This window comes from Oenanthe melanoleuca, unplaced genomic scaffold (assembly GCF_029582105.1).
Source record: "Oenanthe melanoleuca isolate GR-GAL-2019-014 unplaced genomic scaffold, OMel1.0 S213, whole genome shotgun sequence".
Classification (NCBI taxonomy): domain Eukaryota; kingdom Metazoa; phylum Chordata; class Aves; order Passeriformes; family Muscicapidae; genus Oenanthe; species Oenanthe melanoleuca.
The window spans coordinates 1-20,462 of NW_026612862.1; the positions used below are offsets into that span (position 1 = coordinate 1).

Below are 20,462 nucleotides of genomic sequence, written 5' to 3' on the forward strand. Positions count from 1 at the left end.
CAAATTTACCCAACTCAGTCATCTTGCCCAATTATGTTTTGCAGTCATCATCAATTAGAAGAGTTCAGTCACAGACTGTCTGCAACTTGGGAGCATCCACAAAGGAATTGAAAGTGCATTTCATGCCATTATAGAGATAATAGAAATGTTCCACACTGGTGGTCAAGGGCTGGTGTTTTAGTTTGGACAAACTTAGGGGAAAAAACTTTTAGAAGAGCTTTTTAGGGAATAAATTTTAAATTTTTTATACTACTGGACTTAAGAAAAAAAATATTTTACTCAGGGGGAAAAGTGGAAAAAACTTATTTATTAACACATACAAGAGAACACTTTTTAGCACAGATTTAGATGACAAAAAAAAAAAAAAATTATATGAGAGAGAGAGAGAGAACGTGGATTTGATTTTTACTAGAAGGACGAAATGGTTCTCTGGCCGGTGTCCAGAGGCAGGCCGGTGTGCAGAGGCAGGCCGGTGTCCAGAGGCAGGCCGCAGGGTTCCTCTGGAGCTGGTGCTGATCCTCGGGAGGTGAGGGGGGGGAAGGGAGAGGGGGAGAGAGAGAAAGGAAAAAAAAACAGCCGGAATAGCCAGCAAGCCTTAAACAGCAGCGAGCTAAACTAAATAATTTAAGTAATATAAAGCCAAAAAATTAAGAAAAAAAACCTAACTAACAAACTAGGCAACGAACCACACTACAGCAGCAAGAGCCACAAGCAGCAGCAGCTAGAGCCCAAGTGAGCAGCCTAGGCGGCCCCTCCCCTGGGAGCAGACAGCTTTATGGCCAAGGGGGGCAGGGTGAGGAGCCAGTCAAAACATTAACTCAGGACATTCTACTTTTTATTTTATATCGTGATTATTGACACACGATTGGGATATACACTTATTAAACACAATATGAACACTTTTTTTGACTTGCTTAAACTTTTAACATTTACATATTTTTTTTGTCTTATTTTACAGTTAGATTTCTTTGAGATACACAGTGGTTGTTTTATTTTTTTGCATTATTTACTAAGTACATTTAGGTTTTTGAGCAAAGGCAATTTCCTGAATGGGTTTGCTTGTACTTGAGGCAGGATTAATTTATACTGTCTTTTTTAGCAATTTTTTGACATGGGTTGCTGGGACTTTGTCTTTATTTATTGTATTAAGGCACTTAGATTGGGCAGGACCTGCTCGGTTGGTGGAACTTAGAGTGTTGACTAACCAAGTGGCCTTTGCCAAATGCTGCTCTTAATTTTTAAAGGATCCCCCACCCAATGCTTTTAAGGTGGTTTTTAACAATTTATTGTACTTTTTTACTTTACTTGCAGCTGGTGCATGGTAAGGGATGTGGTACACCCACTTAATACTGTGTTTTTTAGCCTAGGTGTTGACAAGGTTATTTTTAAAATGAGTTTCATTGTTTGACTTGATTTTTTTAGGAGTACTATGCCTTTAAAGGACCTGTTTTTCCAGGCCTAGGATGGTGTTGCGGGCAGTGGCGTGAGATACAGGGTAAGTTTTTAACCATTTGGTGGTGGCTTTTACTATGGTCAGCACATAACGTTTGCCCTGGCGGGTCTGAGGCAGTGCGATGTAATTAATTTGCCAAACCTTTTTATACTTGTACTTGGACTACTGTTTTTTATACTAGAGGGGCTTTACCCGCTTGGCTTGCTTGATGGCAGCGCAAGTGTCACAATTATGAATAACTTGAGTAATGCTGTCCATGGTAAGATTCACCCCTCGGTCTCGTGCTTACTTATAGGTGGCATCCCTCCCCTGATGGCCTGAGGCATTATGGGCTCATTGAGCCAGGAACAACTTTTCCTTATGTTTTTAATTTAAATTTATTTTTAACTCTTTTATTTTTGCTGCTTGATTTACTTGATGATTATTTCGCTGTTTTTCGTTAGCTTTACTTTTGGGGACATGGGCGTTCACATGGCGAACTTTCACGGGTAGCTTGTTTAACTGAGTAGCTATGTCTTTCCACTTTTTTGCAGCCTATATTGGTTTTCCTCTGGTCTGCTAGTTTGTTTCTTTTTATTTTTGCAGCTATTTTCACAAAGCGTTGGCTACTATTTAGGAATTAGTGTAAAGATAGAGCTTTGGCTACTTTTCTTTTTCGGCAATATTTAAAGCCAGTTGGACAGCTTTGAGTTTAGCGAATTGACTAGACTTTTTTTTTTTTTTTAGTAGCTTTTGCAACTTGTTGTGTAGGGTTTTATACAGCTGCTTTTTATTTTTGATTTGTCTTTACAATGCGACAGGAACCGTTGGTGAACAGGGCATAACGGATTTCCTCTGCAGGTAGCTGGTTGTAAGGTGGTGCTTCTTTAGCTTGGGTTACTGGTTTTTGTTTTTCGTTTGTTACACTAAAACTTTTTTCTTCTGGTTAGTTGGTAATTATTTTTAAGATTTCTGGGCGATTTAATTTTCCAATCCGAGCGCGCTGCGTAATGAGGGCTATTCACTTGCTTTATGTGGCACTGGTGGCATGGTGGGTGGAGGGAACCTTCCTACTGAACATTTACCCCAGCACTGGCAACCGGGGTGCCAGAAAAAGTTGTGCTTTTGTGCCAATTACTTTTGAAGCAGCTTGGACTCCCTCATAAGCAGCTAGGATTTTTTTTTTTTGTCGGGGTATAATTATCTTTAGACTTTTTGTAACTTCTGCACCAGAATCCCAGGGGTCGGCCTCGGGTTTCACCTGACACCTTTTGCCACAGACTCCAAAACAGACCGTGGTTTTTAGCTGGAGTGTAGAGCATATTCTTTACATCTGGCCCCGTCCTGACGGGGCCAAGAGCTACAGCATGGGCAATTTTTTGTTTAATTTGGATGAAGGCTTGTTGTTGTTCTGGGCCCCAATGAAAATTTTTCTTCCGAGTAACCTGGTAAAGAGGGCTTATAATTTGACTGTACTCGGGGATGTGCATTTTTTAAAAGCTTATAGCACTCAAGAAAGCTTGTGTTTTCTTTTTGTTAGTAGGTGGAGACATAGCTGTGATTTTATTAATAACATCAGTAGGAATTTGACGTCTTTCATTTTGCCACTTTACTCCTAGGAACTGGATCTTACGAGCAGGTTCCTTAACTTTTTTTTTTTTTTTGATGGCAAAACCGGCTTTTAGGAGAATTCAGATAATTTCTTCTCCTTTCTTAAACACTTTTTTTGCTGTGTTTCCCTACACAATGATGTCATTGATGTACTGCAAATGTTCTGGAGCCTCACTTTTTTTTAGTGCAGCCTGGATCAGCCCATGGCAGATGGTGGGACTGTGCTTCTACCTTGGGGCAGTCGGTTTCAGGTGTACTGCACGCCCCTCCAGGTGAAAGCAAACTGCGGCCTGCATTTTGCTGCCAAAGGAATGGAGAAAAACGCATTGGCAATGTCAATGGTGGCATACTACCTTGCTGCTTTGGACTCTAGCTTGTACTGGAGCTCCAGCATGTCTGGCACGGCAGCGCTCAACGGTGGGGTGACTTCATTCAATGCGCGGTAGTCTACTGTCAATCTCCATTCTCCGTCAGACTTGCGCACAGGCTAGATGGGACTGTTGAAGGGTGAGTGGGTTTTGCTCACCACCCTTTGGCGCTCCAGCTCCCGGATCATTTTATGGATCGGGATCACAGCATTTTGAGTTGTCTTATATTGCCGGCGATGTACTATTGAAGTGGCAATCGGTACCCTCTGCTCCTCTACCCTTAGGAGTCTCACGGCAATTGGATTCTCACATAGTCCGGGCAGGGTGTTCAATTGCTGGATTCTCTCCGCCATCACAGTCGCTATCCCAAATGCCCACTTGAAGCCTTTTGGGTCCTTAAAATACCCGCTTCGAAGGAAATTTATTCCTAAAATATACGGGGCCTTTGGGCCAGTCACAATCGGGTATTTCTTCCATTTTTTTTCACTTAGACTCATTTTCGCTTCCACTATGGTAAAGTCCTGTGATCCACCTGTTACACCAGCAATAGAAACGGTCTCTTCTCCGACACATCCTGATGGAAATATAGTACACTGTGATCCAGTGTTTACTAAAGCTTTATACTTTTGTGGTTTCGATGTGCCAGGCCACTGAATTTACACGGTTTAAAACACTCGGTTTTTCCTGGCCTTACCCTGGCTAGAGGCAGGGCCTCTCTAAGTCTGTTTATTTTTTTGACGGGGGCATAGGTTTTAGAAGTTCCTTTAAGTGAATCAGACATGTCGTCATCATCCTCCTCATACGTGGCACTGTGATTTCGGGCGACTGGAGCTGCTCTTTTTTTGATAGAACCTTTTTGTTGAGTCTTGTCTTCTTTTAAATTACGCACTTGTCGTGCCAGAACAGCTGTGGGCTTTCCATCCTACCTCTTCATATTTTCTCCGCAGTTACGCAAGAAAAACCACAACTCCGCACGTGGGGTGTACCTTCTCTCCTCAGCAGAGGAGCGTTTGCGTTGACTGCCAGGACGTTTGATTTGCACTGTTGAGATTTGGAGGAGATCTTCCTTGATTTTCTCTTTTAGCTTCTTATGGTTTTTCTCTAACTTATCTTTTAAGTTTTGTAAACGTGTTTTTACGGCTGCAATTTTGGCATGCGTTGGGCCATGCACAGCATTAGCGTACGCCCGAAGCTTTTTTGCCATATTAAGCACTGTTTCATATATGTCTTTTCGTTTTATGATTGCAAGAACTGAGGCATATTTAGATGGTCCAAGCCTCACAAGCTTCCTCCACATAATCGGTGTGCATGGTACCAGATCTGGATTTCTAGTTGTTACGTCATCTGAGAAAATAATTTTTGTTACCGCCATCTCTTTCAAACGTTGGATTCCCTGCTCGATGGTTTTCCATTTGGTTTGCTGCATGTACAGGTCATCAGCGCAGAGATATCTTTGTGCCACACTGTCCAATACACGTGACCAGAGGCTCTGAGGATTAGCTCCCCTCATCATACTTGATCGATGACTGGATCTTGAGACAGGGATCCCAAATGTCTCGCTTCCGTGCCATCCAGGATGGTTGCCTCACCTGCTGCATCCCAAAGCCGGACTAGCCAACTAATTATGGATTCATCAGGTCGCCTTGTATAGGTTTTTTTTAGACTACGAAGATCTTTCAGGGAAAGGGACTCATTATTAGTTTCTGATCTCCCATCAGTCACTTTAGCTTCGGATTTTATATTAGGGGGTTGAAGGTCCTTCTCCTGCATCCTTATCATCATCATCCTCCCCCGGCCGATCTGTTTTTTTGTGCACTTTTTACTCCTGGTACTGGTAGCCACAGCCATAGGTTGAAGCTTGCTGTCTAATTTTGCCCCTGTCCTGGAGCCTGAGGTGTTAACTGCAGTCTGAGTAACTGGAATAGTAGCTACGTTATCTCCCTGTTCCCTCTCTTTTGTTTGTTGTCTTACACTATCTAACAGGGTTCGATAAGCGTACGCCAGAGCCCAGGTCACTTCAGTGATTTTCTTTTCCTTAGAATTGTCCTGACACTTTTCTTTTAAGTACTTTGCAATTTTGACTGGGTCTTGAATTTGTTTAGATGAAAAATTTCAGATTATAGGTTTAGAAAACTCTTTTAGAATTTGGCCCAGTTCCTCCTATTTGCCACACCACTCAGAATTCCTCCCACTCTGCTTTGCTACCAAATCAGGGGTTGTAACACTTGCATCCTTAGAAATCTCAGCTTTTATTTTGTATAAACTGCAGACAGTATAGAAAAAACTTACTAAATTAAATACCAGAAAGATGGTTTTCTTTACACTCAGGGAGAGCTGAACATTTTTTAACAGAGATGTAAATAATTTAGGGGAGAAGAAGGAAAATAAAGGCAAGAAATCCTTTTGCTTGCTTCTCCTCTAATGAATTGAGTGCACAACACAAACCACGACTTGTACATCCTGAAGTGGATTTTAACACCTTCATAAACTTCTGGCAGATTAAAACAACTAAGCCTAGCCCAATGAGTATTTTGGTTAATACCCCTTTCATGAAAAAACTACGTGCTAGAGACAACACTGGGGCTATCTCTGAGTAAGAGAACAGGCCCAAAGACCACAGGGGTATTAAGATTTCAAAAAACTCTAAAGAGCAAACATACAGGCAGGCTTCCAATCCAAAAGACATCATGGCTTCAAAAAACATACTGATATTAATACAGGCAAATTAAAAACAAGATGTTATTAAAGTTTTTTCCACTTTCTCCTTCCCCGTACGGGCCACCAAATAAGAAATGTCTTAGTTTGGACAAACATGGGGAAAAAAACCCCAGAAGAGCTCCCCAGGGAATAAACCCCCAATTCTTTATACCACTGGACTTAAGAAAAAAAATATTTTACTCAGGGGGAAAAGTGGAAAAAACCTATTTATTAACACATACAAGAGAAACACTTCCCAGCAGAGATTTAGATGACAAAAAAAAAAGAAAAATTTTTGCCGAGAGAGAGAGAGAGACGTGGACGATTCGATCTTCACTAGAAGGACAAAACGGTTCTCTGGCCGGTGTCCAGAGGCAGGCCGGTGTCCAGAGGCAGGCCGCAGGGTTCCTCTGGAGCTGGTGCTGATCCTCGGGAGGTGAGGGGGGGGGAAGGGAGAGGGGGAGAGAGAGAAAGGAAAAAAAAAACAGCCGGAATAGCCAGCAAGCCTTAAACAGCAGCGAGCTAAACCAAATAATTCAAGCAATATAAAGCCAAAAAATTAAGAAAACAAAAAACCAGCTAACTAACAAACTAGGCAACGAACCACACTACAGCAGCAAGAGCCACAAGCAGCAGCAGCTAGAGCCAAAGTGAGCAGCCCAGGCGGCCCCTCCCCTGGGAGCAGACAGCTTCATGGCCAAGGGGGGCAGGGTGAGGAGCCAGTTAAAACATCAACCCAGGACAGCTGGTCACTGAGGGATGTCACCAGGGAGTGGCTGCCAAGGGGACTCTGTGCCATGGATGATATTTGACCCTCATTGTTCAGCCAAATTCCCACCCACCCCATGTTCCACTCCTGCAGCCCAGCTCTGTCCAGTCTGGCTCTGAGGAGAGCACAGCAGACCATGTCCCAGGCCTGGCTAAAATCTGGGCACACAACATTCCCTTCTTTTCCCTCCCATTGGGATTTTGCCATCCCTGCCTTGTGCTGCCACTGCCTGGAATGGCTGCAGGAGGATTTGCCACATGCCCTTCCCTGCTGAGCCTGACCAGGCTGTGACTCTCCCAGTGCCCCTCCCTACCCAGTTTGCAGACTGGTTCCATGTCTGTCCTTCCCAAGTGCCCAGGACCCTCTGGGATGGCTCTGGCCTTTCCAAGGGCTTTGAGAGAGGTCTCACAGTGACACTGCCCAGCCTTCTCAACATCCCTGACACCAAAGGCCTTTTCCCCATCCCTCAGTTCCAGGCAGTGCCCAGAACACAGCACAGCCCTGTCCAGGTGCTCAGGGTGGTTCAGAAGGGAGTCAGCTCTGATTTCTCCCCACAAACCCCCACCCCAATGGTCTCTCTGTGCAGTCTATGGCTGTCCTGAGCATTTTTTTCCTGGAGCCTCCTTGCCCAGGATGTTGCTCTCTATGCAATCCTAACCACAGCCCTGCAATGAATTCAGGTGGTTTCCCAGAGTTTAGTGGCCTCAAGGCACCGTTTGTGCCACCAGAACTGTGCCAGCCCCGAGTGCTGATGATGGTGTTTGTGCTCACTCGGGTTCATCTCCCCACACACACATGATGCACTGCTGAAATCTCCTCAGTACAGAACAAACTCAGACTGCTCACTGGTCACTTGGTGTCCCTCCATGCAGGGACAAACAACCTCCTGCAGGTGGGGCAGAGGCCAGTGCTGGGTGTGGTGGTTGCAGGGGCTAGTGTGGGACCTTCCCAGGCTGTGGCCAGAACAAAGACACAGCCCAGGCCCTGCTCTGCTGCTCCCTCAGGTCCATGCCAGGAGCTCTGGCTGTGCCAGGACACTGCTGTGTGCCCCCCTGCACACTGCCCCTCTGCCCCAGGCACTGGGCTTTGCTTTGCATTCCTGGAGCACATTGCTGACAGCAGCTCTGCAGGAGAGCGAAGTCTTCCTGCCCTGCCCTCAGGAGATGCCCTTTGCTGATGGAGCTGCTGTGCTGGAGCCCAGCTGTGTCCCAGCAGTGCCCATGGCCTGTCCCTGCCTGTGCTCACAGCACGGACACAGCAGGACAGTGACCAAGCTGCCAGAGCACTGCGGCCTTACAGCCACAGAAGGGCTGGCAAAGAGAGGGTGGAGTTAGGAAGAGCAGATGTGGGAAGAGCCAGGGCCATTGTCCGTGGCTGTGCTGCTGTGCTGGGAGTCTCTTCACATCTGCCTCTGCTCACAGGCACTGCCCCTGCAGAGACAGAGAAGTGCTGAGGAAGGATCTTGGACACACAGGAGAGGGCATGCACTTTTTTTATTTAAATGCATGGGAATAGACCTCTTGCATGTCTTTCTCTTCCAAAAGTAAAGTAGATATTAATGTAGAAATGCAAAGAGTAATTTACAGTATTTTGTACACAACACAAAAGTAGAAAAAGTTATCAAAAAAAAAAAAAGGACAGATAAGAAAAAAAAAAAAAAAAGATATTGTAAAGAGCTGCATTCTAAAGGCCCTGCAGAAGAAAAGAGAGCATTTAATGCTTCTGAAAATAGAGAGTCATCAATTTTTTCGGAGCTCCTTTGAGCTCCTGGTTCCTCAGGCTGTAGATGAGGGGATTCAGGGCTGGAGGCACCACTGAGTACAGAACTGACAGGGACAGATCCAGAGACGGGGAGGAGATGGAGGGGGGCTTCAGGTGAGCAAATACTGCAGTGCTGAGGAACAGGGAGACCACAGCCAGGTGAGGGAGGCAGGTGGAAAAGGCTTTGTGCCGTCCCTGCTCAGAGGGGATCCTCAGCACGACCCTGAAGATCTGCACATAGGAGAAAACAATGAATACAAAACAGCCAAGTGCTAAGGAAGTAGTAAAAGCAGAAACCCCAAATTTCCTGAGGTAGGAGTGTGAGCAGGAGAGCTTGAGGATGTGTGGGATTTCACAGAAGAACTGGCCTAGGGCATTGCCCTTGCACAGAGGCAGGGAAAATGTATTGGCCGTGTGCAGCAGAGCAGTGAGAAAGCCACTGGCCCAGGCAGCTGCTGCCATGTGGGCACAAGCTCTGCTGCCCAGGAGGGTCCCGTAGTGCAGGGGTTTGCAGATGGACACGTAGCGGTCGTAGCACATCACGGTCAGGAGGTATAATTCTGCTGAAATGAAAAAAGCAAAAGTCAATAGTTGTGCAACACATCCTGAGTAGGAGATGTTCCTGGTGTCCCAGAGGGAATTGTGCATGGCTTTGGGGACAGTGGTGCACATGCAGCCCAGGTCAGTGAGGCCAGGTTGAGCAGGAAGAAGAACATGGGGGTGTGCAGGTGGTGGTCGCAGGCTACGGCGCTGATGATGAGGCCGTTGCCCAGGAGGGCAGCCAGGGAGATGCCCAGGAAGAGGCAGAAGTGCAGGAGCTGCAGCTGCCGTGTGTCTGCCAATGGCAGCAGGAGGAAGTGGCTGATGGAGCTGCTGTTGGACATTGCTTCCCTCTGGCCAGGGTGGGCTGTTAAAAGAAGACAGAGTAGTTGGGACAGGTTTCCTTGTGTCAATTCGATGCTATTTTCTTTGATAATTACTCAAAATTGCATCTCTTTCATTGGGTAAATTTCTCTCACTTTGTTTTTTTATCTTTGAGCTCAGGGATTTTCTTTCTTTAAAGGGAGAGAAATCCTCTTTAGGCATTGGTCTGAGCCTGAACAATGGAGAGCCCAGGGGAAACATAGTCCTCCTTCTGCCCGAGTATAGTCAGACCTGCTTGTCCCACACAGCTGCCCTCACTCTTATACACCTGCCTTTATTTCAGAATGTTTACACTTAAAATGTGCTTGAAAAAATAAAGAGGACATTTTGAAAGATCTGGTTTCAAAGTTAGTTCCTCTAAAGCCACCTCCCTTTCCCTGTGCAGCTAGACAGGATGGAATATCCAGGTTTGGTGTGGCTCTCAGCTGCCTGGGGTTGTTCCTACTCGAGCTGTTTCTCTCTATCCAAGCCTTGTCCCTGCCAGTGCTGTCAGAGCCGAGTCCAGCCCTGGGGGCTCAGCTCTGCCCTGCACACCCCTCCCAGCACAGGGCACTGCTCAGGGGCTTCTCCCTCCCAGCAGGGCCTTAAGGGCAGCTGAGACAATCTGAGATGCTGCAAGCCAAGGTGCTGCCGCTGCTGTCTGTAGGCACAGGAGGGTGAGGAGGCACTTTGTGAGGGAGATGTGAGGCAGATCTGCTGATGCCCAGTGGGACAGTGCAGGAGTCTCAGTGACACAGACACACCTGACAGCCCCTTTCCCTTCCCGTGAGGAGAATGCTGAGAGCAGCCCTGGCCATGCAGCACCATCTCCACATCAGGAGGAATCTGCCCCGATGGGGGTGGCTCCTTCCTCCTCCAACTTCTCCCACAGTACATGGGGAGCTGCCAGGCAGGCTGAGAGCTGCCCCTGGCAGGTGGCACATGCCCTGGGCTGGCCAAGAGCCCTGATGGCTGCAGGAGCTGCTGTGCAGGACAGCCCTGGGCAGCCCTGGCTGCAGCCCCAGCTTCAGCCCCTGCAGCCATCCCTGGCAGCAGGAGCCATCCTGCCCTTTCCCTCTGACTGTGCCCAGGGCAGCCCTGCTCTGCAGCACATCCTCCTCCTCCTCTGCCTCTGAGAAACTGGGAGAGTCCTCCTGACATATCCCCCAGGCTGTGGGGTGTGCTGGATCCAGGAGACCCCACCAGGAGCACCTGGCACATTGCCCAGCACCCACAGACTCACCATGTCCAGGGCTGTGAAGATGTTTCCCCAAGTGAAGTCTCAGCTCAAAGTCTTCCCAGTCCTGATTGCCTTTAGCCTGTCTGTGCCTGGCTCCTGTCCCCTCAGTGCCTGCAGGCAGTGCCCTCATCCCTACTGGGATGGGAGAGGAGCTGCTCCTCAGCAAAAATGTCTTTTTGAAGGTCTTCTTGCTAGCCAGTAGCTGCCTCTGTGCCAGGAGGCCAGCCCAGCTCAGACGCACAGACACAGCTCAAGGACTTTAACAACCCTCTCAGAGCTTTGGTGCTGTTTACATCAGACTCAGTCCCTGAGAGAGTGTTCAAAAACTTCTCAAGATTTTCATGTCACAATCAAACTCCAAAGTTTCTTGAAGTTTTAATGGGTTCCAATGAGGAACACACCTGAGAAAGCGTCCCCAGGTTCCAGTTAGAGCAGAACACTGGTGGCAGTGATGACAAGTGGAGACAAACAAGGGAAAGGTGTCTCTGATGCTGACCAAACCTGGATGTGTTTCAGGAATGCAAAGGGCCAAGACCTTAGCTCCAGACTCTGGCAAGGCAGATCCTGTCCCTCCCTCATTGCTCAGGGTTCTTCCCGGGCCACTGGGCTCTGGGGATGTGCAATGCCAAGGGCAGGACCATGGGGCAGCCCTTGCCAGGCTGCTGAGCAGGGACAAGGAGGCAATGAGGCCCCAGCACAGCAAGGCTCACTGTCCCCTGCTGGCCTCAGGCCCAGGGCCAGCAGCCATGGCCCAAGTGCTGCATGAGTTGGCTCTGGCAGGGCCTTTCAGCTGCTGCCCATCCCAGTGCCCTCTGCAGCCCAGGCTGTCCTACGGTGTCCATGCCCTGCGCCTCTGTCCCTGCAGGCTGTCGTCATCCCCCGGCTGCCCCACCTCGCTGGCCCCTTCCTTTGGTGACAGCTCTGCGTCCTGCCTGCCTCTGCCTGGCCACACAAAGCCTTGGCCCTGATTCTAAATGTTTTAATTCAAGTTTTACTGTGCCTGTGAAATTTTATCACAGGAACAAGGCATGCTGGGCCTGCTTTTCCAGGAGGGACAATTGAAAGAGAAGAAAACATCTTGCTTAAGGGTGCGGTGATTGAAAAAACAAGGACTCTTGATCTTGGGAATTTGGGTTGGGTTTTTTGGAAATGTGTAAATTGTTATACACATGTGGTGACTGAATATATAGAACATACTTGTTGAATCAGTTTTCCAAATCAGGTTAGGAGTTATCCCGGGTTAAACCTAAGGCATAAATAAATGATGTCCTCTTCCACACCAAATTGGTTCAAAGAGTCTTATTCTGATACTTCAAGACTTGGCAGTGTGGCCTCTCAGAACTGAGGATTCAACTGTGACACCTTAGAACCTCATGGAACCAAGGGGCCATTGTGATGCAGGAGACCCTCATGGAACCAGGGATACCACTATGACACTGTGGAACCTCACGGAAACAAAGGGCCATTTTGATAATTCCTTGCGTCCTGCAGACAGGAGCCATTGTGACACCACAGGGCCACAGGGAGCCAAGGGGCCATTGTGACACTGAGGATCCAAGGAGATCACTGTGACACTGAGGAAACTCATGGAACCAAGGGCCCATTGTTACACTGTGGGACCCTGTGAACCAAGAGGACCATACAGACACTGTGGTGCTCCATGAAACAAAGGGGCCATTTTGATACTGCCTGGCCTCATGGGACCAAGGGGACAAATGTGATACTGTTGGGCCTCATGGAACAATGGAGACTATTATGACATCAAATCACAGAATTAATGAAGTTGGAAAAGACCTTTGAGACCTTTAAGTCCACCTATGACATAACATTACCTCATCAACTAGACCATGGCACTGAGTGCCATGTCCAATCTTTTTATAAATGTCGCCAGGGACAGTGACTCCACCACTCCCTGGGCAAAAGATTCCAGATCCCAATCACTTTTTCAGTGAAGAATTTTTTCCTGATGTCAAACTACCCCTGTTGCCCGATGCCCCAAAAAGAACACAAACTAACAGAGTTAGTTTATGCGGTGCTTTATTCAGGGCCCGGGGAACCTGCGGACTAGTGTCCAAAGTCAGGATCCCACAGTTCCCTTTTTCGTCAGGTTTTTATACCTTTTTACAAAGTAGTCTACGTGCAGAGGTACACATTCTTCAAGACAATACAGATACATAAATCTTGTAGATATCATTCTTAAAAGTTATAAATTCTGCATGCTTGTCTATTCAAAACTATAGGCTACCCCCCCTTAATTCCCCTTGCATGTTTTCCCATCACCAGAACCCTTTATTTATTATTATACTTAGCCTTATCTTGAAAGTTTCTAGATGTCCTATATGCTCTACTAAATTCTTTAATTATCTTTAATTATTGCTTTCACAGTCCCCAGCTCATTCCCAGGGCTGGTTCCCAGGGCCTGTCCGAGAACTGCAGTTTTCTAAGCCTTAGCATGACTACTACTATATCTACATTAGTCCTTTTTCTCATTATTTCGGTATCAACTCCCCCCTTTTGAGCATTCTTCAGATTTTCTGCAAGGATGCTCAATTCTTCAAGTTATGGTTTCTAAGTAGGATGGTGAGTCTTCTTTTCGAGTTGGCAGGATTACTTCTTTCCGGGTCAATGCTCTCATAACACGTCGAGTATGAGTTCCTTCTCTGGCAATCATTCCTAAAAGACATCTATACATAATCATGCATACTACAATAATCAATACAATCATTATTACATATTGTACAATTGATGATATCCAACCAGAGACTTGGATTCCTAGGGAGCTAAACAGTGCTCCTACCCAGTTATGTTCAGCTTCCTCCTGGACTTCATGCACTTTTGTTTCAATTTGTTCTAATTGACTTATGTCTTTTTCTACTTCTTCTGTGACATTTGGGATATGTACGCAGCAATGGTCAACCTTTCCTTGGAGGTACCCACAGACTCCATTTTCTTTTAATAAAAGCAAATCTAATGCCATTCTATTTTGGATTGTCATTCTTGTCGTTGCCTGCAACTGTAAGTTTAGATCCCTAAATCCTTTCTTTGTAACTGAGGCTAGCCTCTCAGTTTGTCCTAATAATTTGTACAGCATCTCCCGGTTTCTATATGTAGAGATTGGTGCAAACAAGGATTCCAATACCCATCCAAATTTAACTCCTGATGAGGGTTCATGCCATTCATCTTCATCTCCCAGTCCTAGTTCTTCTGCCACTTCATTTGTTTCTCTCTTTGTTCGTGACTGCATCTCTGCGTTAATTTAGACTGTTTCCAAAAAGGACAAAGTGTAGGGACTCCTAAAGTAATCTGTGTGACCGGGCCGTTAATAGGCATATGAGTAGTCCACTGTCCGTGCCCCATTACCCACACTGAATGCCCTGGACTCCTGATGGTAGTCGCCTGACAATCTTTCCATGCCCCTTTTATTTCACCTGTTATTGTATGATTATACCTTTGACATTCACAGCCCCATTTTAATAGTATCCGTACTGGCACTAAACCAATTTGGGATTCAGGGGTATCACAGGTGATTATTTTGCTACAATTCCAGCTAGGTGTGAGGGTCACTCGATCCCGTCTTACTGTTTCAGTTCCTAACACTCCTAGATGTTCTTGCTCTCTCTGGCCTGACCATTCGACACACCAATGTACTGGTCCTATGTAACTGTAAGGTTCTAACAAACTAGGACCCCAAATCGTTTTCCAATGTTCCCATTCTTCCTTCCCTTCTTGACATACTATCTCATAAGAAAATTCTGTGACTGGTTTTTGTCTTTTTTGTCTTATGTCATAAGTACACCATCCTACATTCTTGAACCGTCCAATTCTTGTAAAAACTGGATTTAGTAATTTTAGGCACTCACTCTTTTGTCCCGGTGTTGACCATTTCCCTCGAACTGTATAGGTTTCCTCTATCATCTTAGTATGATTCCGTATTTCTTTATTACATCTTTTTGTCCCATTTATAGTTACTGGAGGCATTTCCCCAACGGGAATGATGCCCCATGGTATTGGATCTCCTGCCGCTTTAGGTAAAGGTAAACATGCAGTGATGGACGTAGTATTCTGTACTTGTCCAAAATCTCTAACCAATCCCACTATTAAATTTTCTTGTCCCAATTCTTGTTGTGTTTTTCCAGCTTCTGTCACCTGCCATGTTCTCCCATTCTCTTTTAGAATACCTACATTTATGTCCCCATAATCAAAACTTTCTCTAATCCGCACAATGCATGAGAATTGTCCTACCTGATCAGCTTGCATATGAGATATTGTCAATGTGGTGTTACCTCTTTGCTGTTCCATATCCCAAAGTGTCACGATTCCTTCTGTAAATACCTCGTCTGTGGTGATTTGTCTCCAGGCTGCATGTACTTCTTTTAATCCAGCTCTCTGGTTGTCAGAAAACAAACAGGTTAAATTTACTCCCGCACCTTCAGGCACCATTACATCTGGCTCCGGAACTGTAATTTTAACAAATGCTTCTCCCACCTGCATTATACAGACTAATGTTAAAAGAACTAAGTCCTTGCCCTGAACACCAGCTTTGTTGCCGACAGAGGCTGTACTTCCCATCTTGACGGGACCTTCTTGATTCGAGTGTAGTGAATCCAGTTTTCGATCCCTTGGACTTTCACTGCCGTGTAGGTAGTCATGATCACCTGGTGAGGACCGTCCCATACTTCTTTCAAGGGTTCCGTATTCCAGTTCTTCACATATACTTGATCTCCTGGCTGTATGTCATGGACAGGATTCTCCAAGGGCAGGGGCCGGTTCCACTGCAATGCTCCTCGCAGCGCTGTAAGGACTTTATTTAAAGACAAAATGTAACTCAACAATGCTTGATCTCCTACTAAGTGAGGGTCCCCTTTGTAAGTTGTAGCATGATATGGTTTGCCATACAAAATTTCGTATGGACTTACTCCTATCCTTTCTCTGGGTTTAATCCTGATTCTTAGCAAGGCTAGAGGTAGTGCCTGAGGCCACTGTATCTTTGCTTCCTGACAAATTTTCTTGATCTGCCCTTTTAATGTCTGATTCATCCGTTCTACTTGACCACTAGATTGTGGTCTCCAGGGCATATGGAGATTCCAAGCTATCCCTAACACTCTGGCAACCTCTTGGACTACTCTAGCTACAAAGTGAGGTCCTCTATCTGAGGACATTCCTAATGGGATTCCAAATCTAGGGATGATTTCCTGTAGTAAAGTTTTAATTACTTCCTTTGCCTGGTTAGTCCTGCATGGGAAGGCTTCTGGCCACCCTGAAAAGGTACACACATACACCAGTAAATAACGGTACCCTTGTGGTTTTGGTAGCTCTGAGAAATCTATTTGCCAATAGTCTCCTGGTTGCGGCCCCACTTATAACTTTCCTAGTTGTATTTGCCTTCGTGTCATTGGGTTATTTTTAATACAGACTGGACACATGGCGTTAATCCGTTTTGCCATTGTTAACATCTGACTGGAAGTCACCTTACGTTTTAAAAATTGTACCAATGCGTCTGCTCCCCAATGGCACTTGTTATGTTCGATTTCTAAAATTGTTTTCATTACTTTTGTTGGCAGTACAACCTAACCTTCAGTAGTGACATACCATCCTTTTTCGTTCTTCTGGGCCTGAACAAATTGAGCAAGCTTCTCATCTTCATGTGTATACCATGGTTTCTGCTCAAGAAAAGAAGTGGCAGGGTTAATTCACACTGGCAATAAGCTAATTGTGTCCATACCTCTCGAGCAACCTGTTTGGCAACTCTGTCAGCCAGCTGGTTTCCTTGGAACGCTTTTCCCTCTTCATTTTGATGTCCTTTTACATGCATCACTGCTACTGCCTGAGGTTTATGCACTGCTTCCAATAGTGCTAATATTTGTTCTTTGTGCTTAATTTCTGATCCTTGAGAATTCAACAGTCCTCTTTCTTTCCACAGTGCTCCATGTACATGTATTACTCCAAAGGCATATTTTGAATCAGTCCAAATGTTTACTCTTTTCCCCTGACTCAAGTTCTAAGGCTCTTGCCAGAGCTTGTATCTCGGCTTTCTGGGCTGAAGTTCCCGGAGTTAAAGCTCGAGCTTCTATTATTTGTGTCAAAGTCACTACTGCGTATCCCGCATACCTGGTTCCGTTTTCCACAAAGCTGGATCCATCTGTAAACAGTTCCCATTCCGGATTTTCCAAAGGCTCATCTTTCAGGTCTTTCCGGCTGGCATACACTTGTTCAATGATTTCTACGCAGTCATGTGTCAATTCGCCTCCTTCTTCCTGGTTGCTGCTCCTAAGAAATTCTGCTGGATTGAGATGATTGGTTATTTTTAATTCAATGTCATCCTGTTCTCGGAGGAGTGCCTGATATTGTAACATGCGACTCGACGAGAGCCAATGCCCCCCTTTTTGTTCCAAAACTGCAATGACCATATGGGGAACAAATACTTCCATCTTTTTTCCCAAAGTCAATTTTCTGGCTTCTCGAATTAGAAGCACTGTTGCTGCCACAGCCCTAAGACAACTTGGCCATCCGGCACTTACAGAGTCTAGCTGCTTTGAGAAGTACCCCACCGGGCGCTTCCATGAGCCCAATTTTTGGGTGAGAACCCCTATTGCCAGTCTCTGTCTCTCATTTACGTATAGTTGAAAAGGTTTTGTGAGATCTGGCAATCCTAGTGCTGGGGCTTCCTTTAAAGCTTGTTTCAAACTCTGAAATGCCTTTTCTTGCATTTGTCCCCAACTGAAACACAGGGCTTTTGGCTGCTTCATCTAGGGTTTTGCTTTCAGTCCAAATTCTGGAATCCACAAGCGGCACCACCCTATCATGCCCAAAAGGATCTTAACTCTTGCGGATTTCGTGGTGTGGGTATGGTGCAAATTGCTTGTACTCGATTGATTCCTAACTTTCGCACCCCTTGTGAAATTTCGCAGCCTAGGTAAATCACTTGGGTTCTTACCAGCTGAGCTTTTTCTTTCGATACTCGGTATCCAGCTTGTCCCAGCATATTAAGTAATTCAATGGTGAGTCTAAGGCAAACATCCTTTTCTGCGGAGGCTATAAAGATATCATCAACATATTGTAGGAGAACATATAAACAATGTGATTCTTTTACCTGAGTCATCTTCAATTCTTCTAACTCTCGAGCCAATTGATTTCCAAAAATAGTTGGTGAGTTTTTGAATCCTTGTGGTAGACGCGTCCAGGTGAGCTGCTTCTTGCGTCCCGTGTCTGGGTTCTCCCACTCAAAGGCAAAGTATTTCCTACTTTCAAGTGCCAAGGGGATACAGAAAAATGCATCTTTCAAATCAATCACTGTGAACCACTTAAATTTTTCCAACACAGCTGTCAACATGTATACGGATTAGCTACTACTGGGTGTATATCTTTAGTGATATTATTAATTGCTCTTAAATCTTGAACTAATCTATACTTACCATTTGGCTTTCTAACTGGGAATATCGGAGTATTGAATTCTGACTCACATTCCTGTAAAATTCCTAAGCTAAGAAATTGTTCAATCATGGGTGCTATTCCTATTCGTGCTTCCAATTTCAAAGGATATTGTTTTACCCTTACTGGGGAGGCTCCTTCTTTTAGTTCTATTACAACTGGTTGTGCCGCTTTTGATTTTCCAGGTACTCCTGTTTCCCATACCCATGGTACTACAGCTTGCTCTATTTCTTGTGGTATTTCTACTGCTTCTACTTCTTTCACTACAAACAGCTTAGCAATATTCTCCTCGGGAAATTCCAATCTTACTCTACCCTTTTCAAATATTATCTTTGCTTCTAACATTGACAATAGATCCCTCCCAAATAGTGATTCTGGGCTATTTGGCATATATAAAAATCGATGGTCAAATCCCTTCCCCCCAAATTTTATATCTAATGGCCGCAAAAATGTTCGTTCCTCAACTTGTCCCATAACTCCCACTACTTGAATAGTAGAATCACTCAAAGGTCCTATCTTAGTGTTGACAGCTGAGAATGATGCCCCCGTATCTACTCTAAATTCTAACGGTTCCCCATCTACTTCCATTATTACCTTTAAATCCTGGTCTAGTCAGCTCTGATTCTGGTAATTCCCCATCATAAAGGCCTGGGCGACACCTTGTGGATTTCCCGGGAGAGCACCTGTATTCATTAATCCCTGATTTCCATCCCCATTGGCTATAATTCCTCCCCCAAAACCCATCCCTTGGTTGAGAGGACACTCATTTTTCCAATGTCCTCTATTTTTACATAGAGCACATTGATCTATCCCCAGCTGCATTCTTCCTCTTCCCATATTCAATTGACCCATGAGTCCTCCCGCCCCCATTGGCATTTCCCCCTTTGCTATTCCTCTTCCCCTTCCTCGTCCACGTCCACGGCTCCCTCCTCTCATATTATTTCCAGCCACTTGCTGTAACATTGCTAACATATTAGCCTGTTGTCTCCTGGCCGTTTCTTTTTCCCTGTTATTATATACTTTCCACGCAACTTCCAATAGTTTATCTAAATTCCGAGTATCTTCTCCCTCCAATTTTTGTAATTTCTTTCTAATATCTTCCTGGGACTGCCCCATAAAAATTAATGCTAGCTGTAATTTTCCCGATTCTCCCTCAACTTCTAAATTAGTGTATCTGCGAGCTGTCTTCTTAAGCCGCTCTAAAAAGGTTGATGGAGACTCATTCTTTTCCTGCCTGACCGAATATAACTTAGACCAATTCAAAGTTTTTGGTATTCCATTCCGTATTCCTTCTGTTAACAAATCCTGATAAGCTTTAAGTCTCCGAGACCCGCCGTCGAGTTGGGATCCCACTCCGGATCTTCCCTAGGCACTAAGTCATTTACTGTACCATCCACAAGCTGCAACCTGATCATTTCCCGTGCTTTCTCTGTCATGGCTTTAAACACCATTTCCTTCTCAGTAGAATCCATCATTGTGTCTAACAAAACTTGTAAATCATTCCAATCTGGGTTCTGAGTCTTAATTACCATTTTTACTACCCGAGCAGTCCGTTCAGGATCCTCCCGATACACCCCCGCTGATTGTTTCCAAATTAGCAAATCATTCGGAGAAAAGGGAACTTTCACTATGACCCGTTCCCCCTGCGGCCCGACTGCTTCACGCAGCGGCACCATTAAATGAGCACCTCCTTCCTTTTTCTTCCTTTCTACCTCCCACCGCCCTCTCCAAGTTCTTTCGCTTAAGGGGGTTCGTGGTATATCTGTGGTTTCTATTTTTGCTTCTTGATCCTCCCTTTCTACCTCTAGCATACTTTCTCCACGTTCTTCCATCGGAGGGGCACTAGGGGCTATCAGCAAAGAAACATCCTCTTCAGGTTCTGAAAACTTAACCGAGCATTCCTTCTCTTTCTGCCACCCCTTACATCCTTCACAATTCAGTTTTAATGTTTTCAAAACCATAATCCCACACTCCTTTTGCCCCTCCGGTTTATCTTTCAAATAATAAAAGAGGTCTAGATACGGTATTTCATCCCATTTTTCATTACTTTTGAGGAAATGCATCAAAGGTGTAATAATGTCAGGATTCAGTGTACCTTTCCTAGGCCATTGCATACCATCGGGTTCATATAAAGGCCATACATGATTACAAAAATCAATCAACTTCTTTTCACTTAATTCTTGACCAAAATTCCCCACATTCCAATGTTGTAATATACAGCCCAAAGGTGAATCGTCTGGGATTTCCATCCCG

General features: G+C 45.3%; 1 protein-coding gene across 1 annotated transcript; it reads right to left on the reverse strand.

The window, feature by feature from the left end:
• Positions 1-13,976: 13,976 nt before the first annotated feature.
• Positions 13,977-16,981, reverse strand: LOC130266776 (uncharacterized). The gene is made up of 3 exons (XM_056516031.1): positions 16,890-16,981; positions 16,371-16,441; positions 13,977-15,582 (listed from the first exon to the last, which is right to left on the reverse strand). Exon 3 carries the CDS (start codon positions 15,453-15,455, stop codon positions 13,977-13,979), a length of 1,479 nt encoding a protein of 492 aa, XP_056372006.1. The 5' UTR covers positions 15,456-15,582; positions 16,371-16,441; positions 16,890-16,981.
• Between the last annotated feature and the right edge of the window lie 3,481 nt (positions 16,982-20,462).

Excerpts from the sequence above, each read along its gene's own strand:
- LOC130266776 (XM_056516031.1), bottom strand. The coding sequence starts at position 15,455 with ATGGGACGGTCCTCACCAGGTGATCATGACTACCTACACGGCAGTGAA.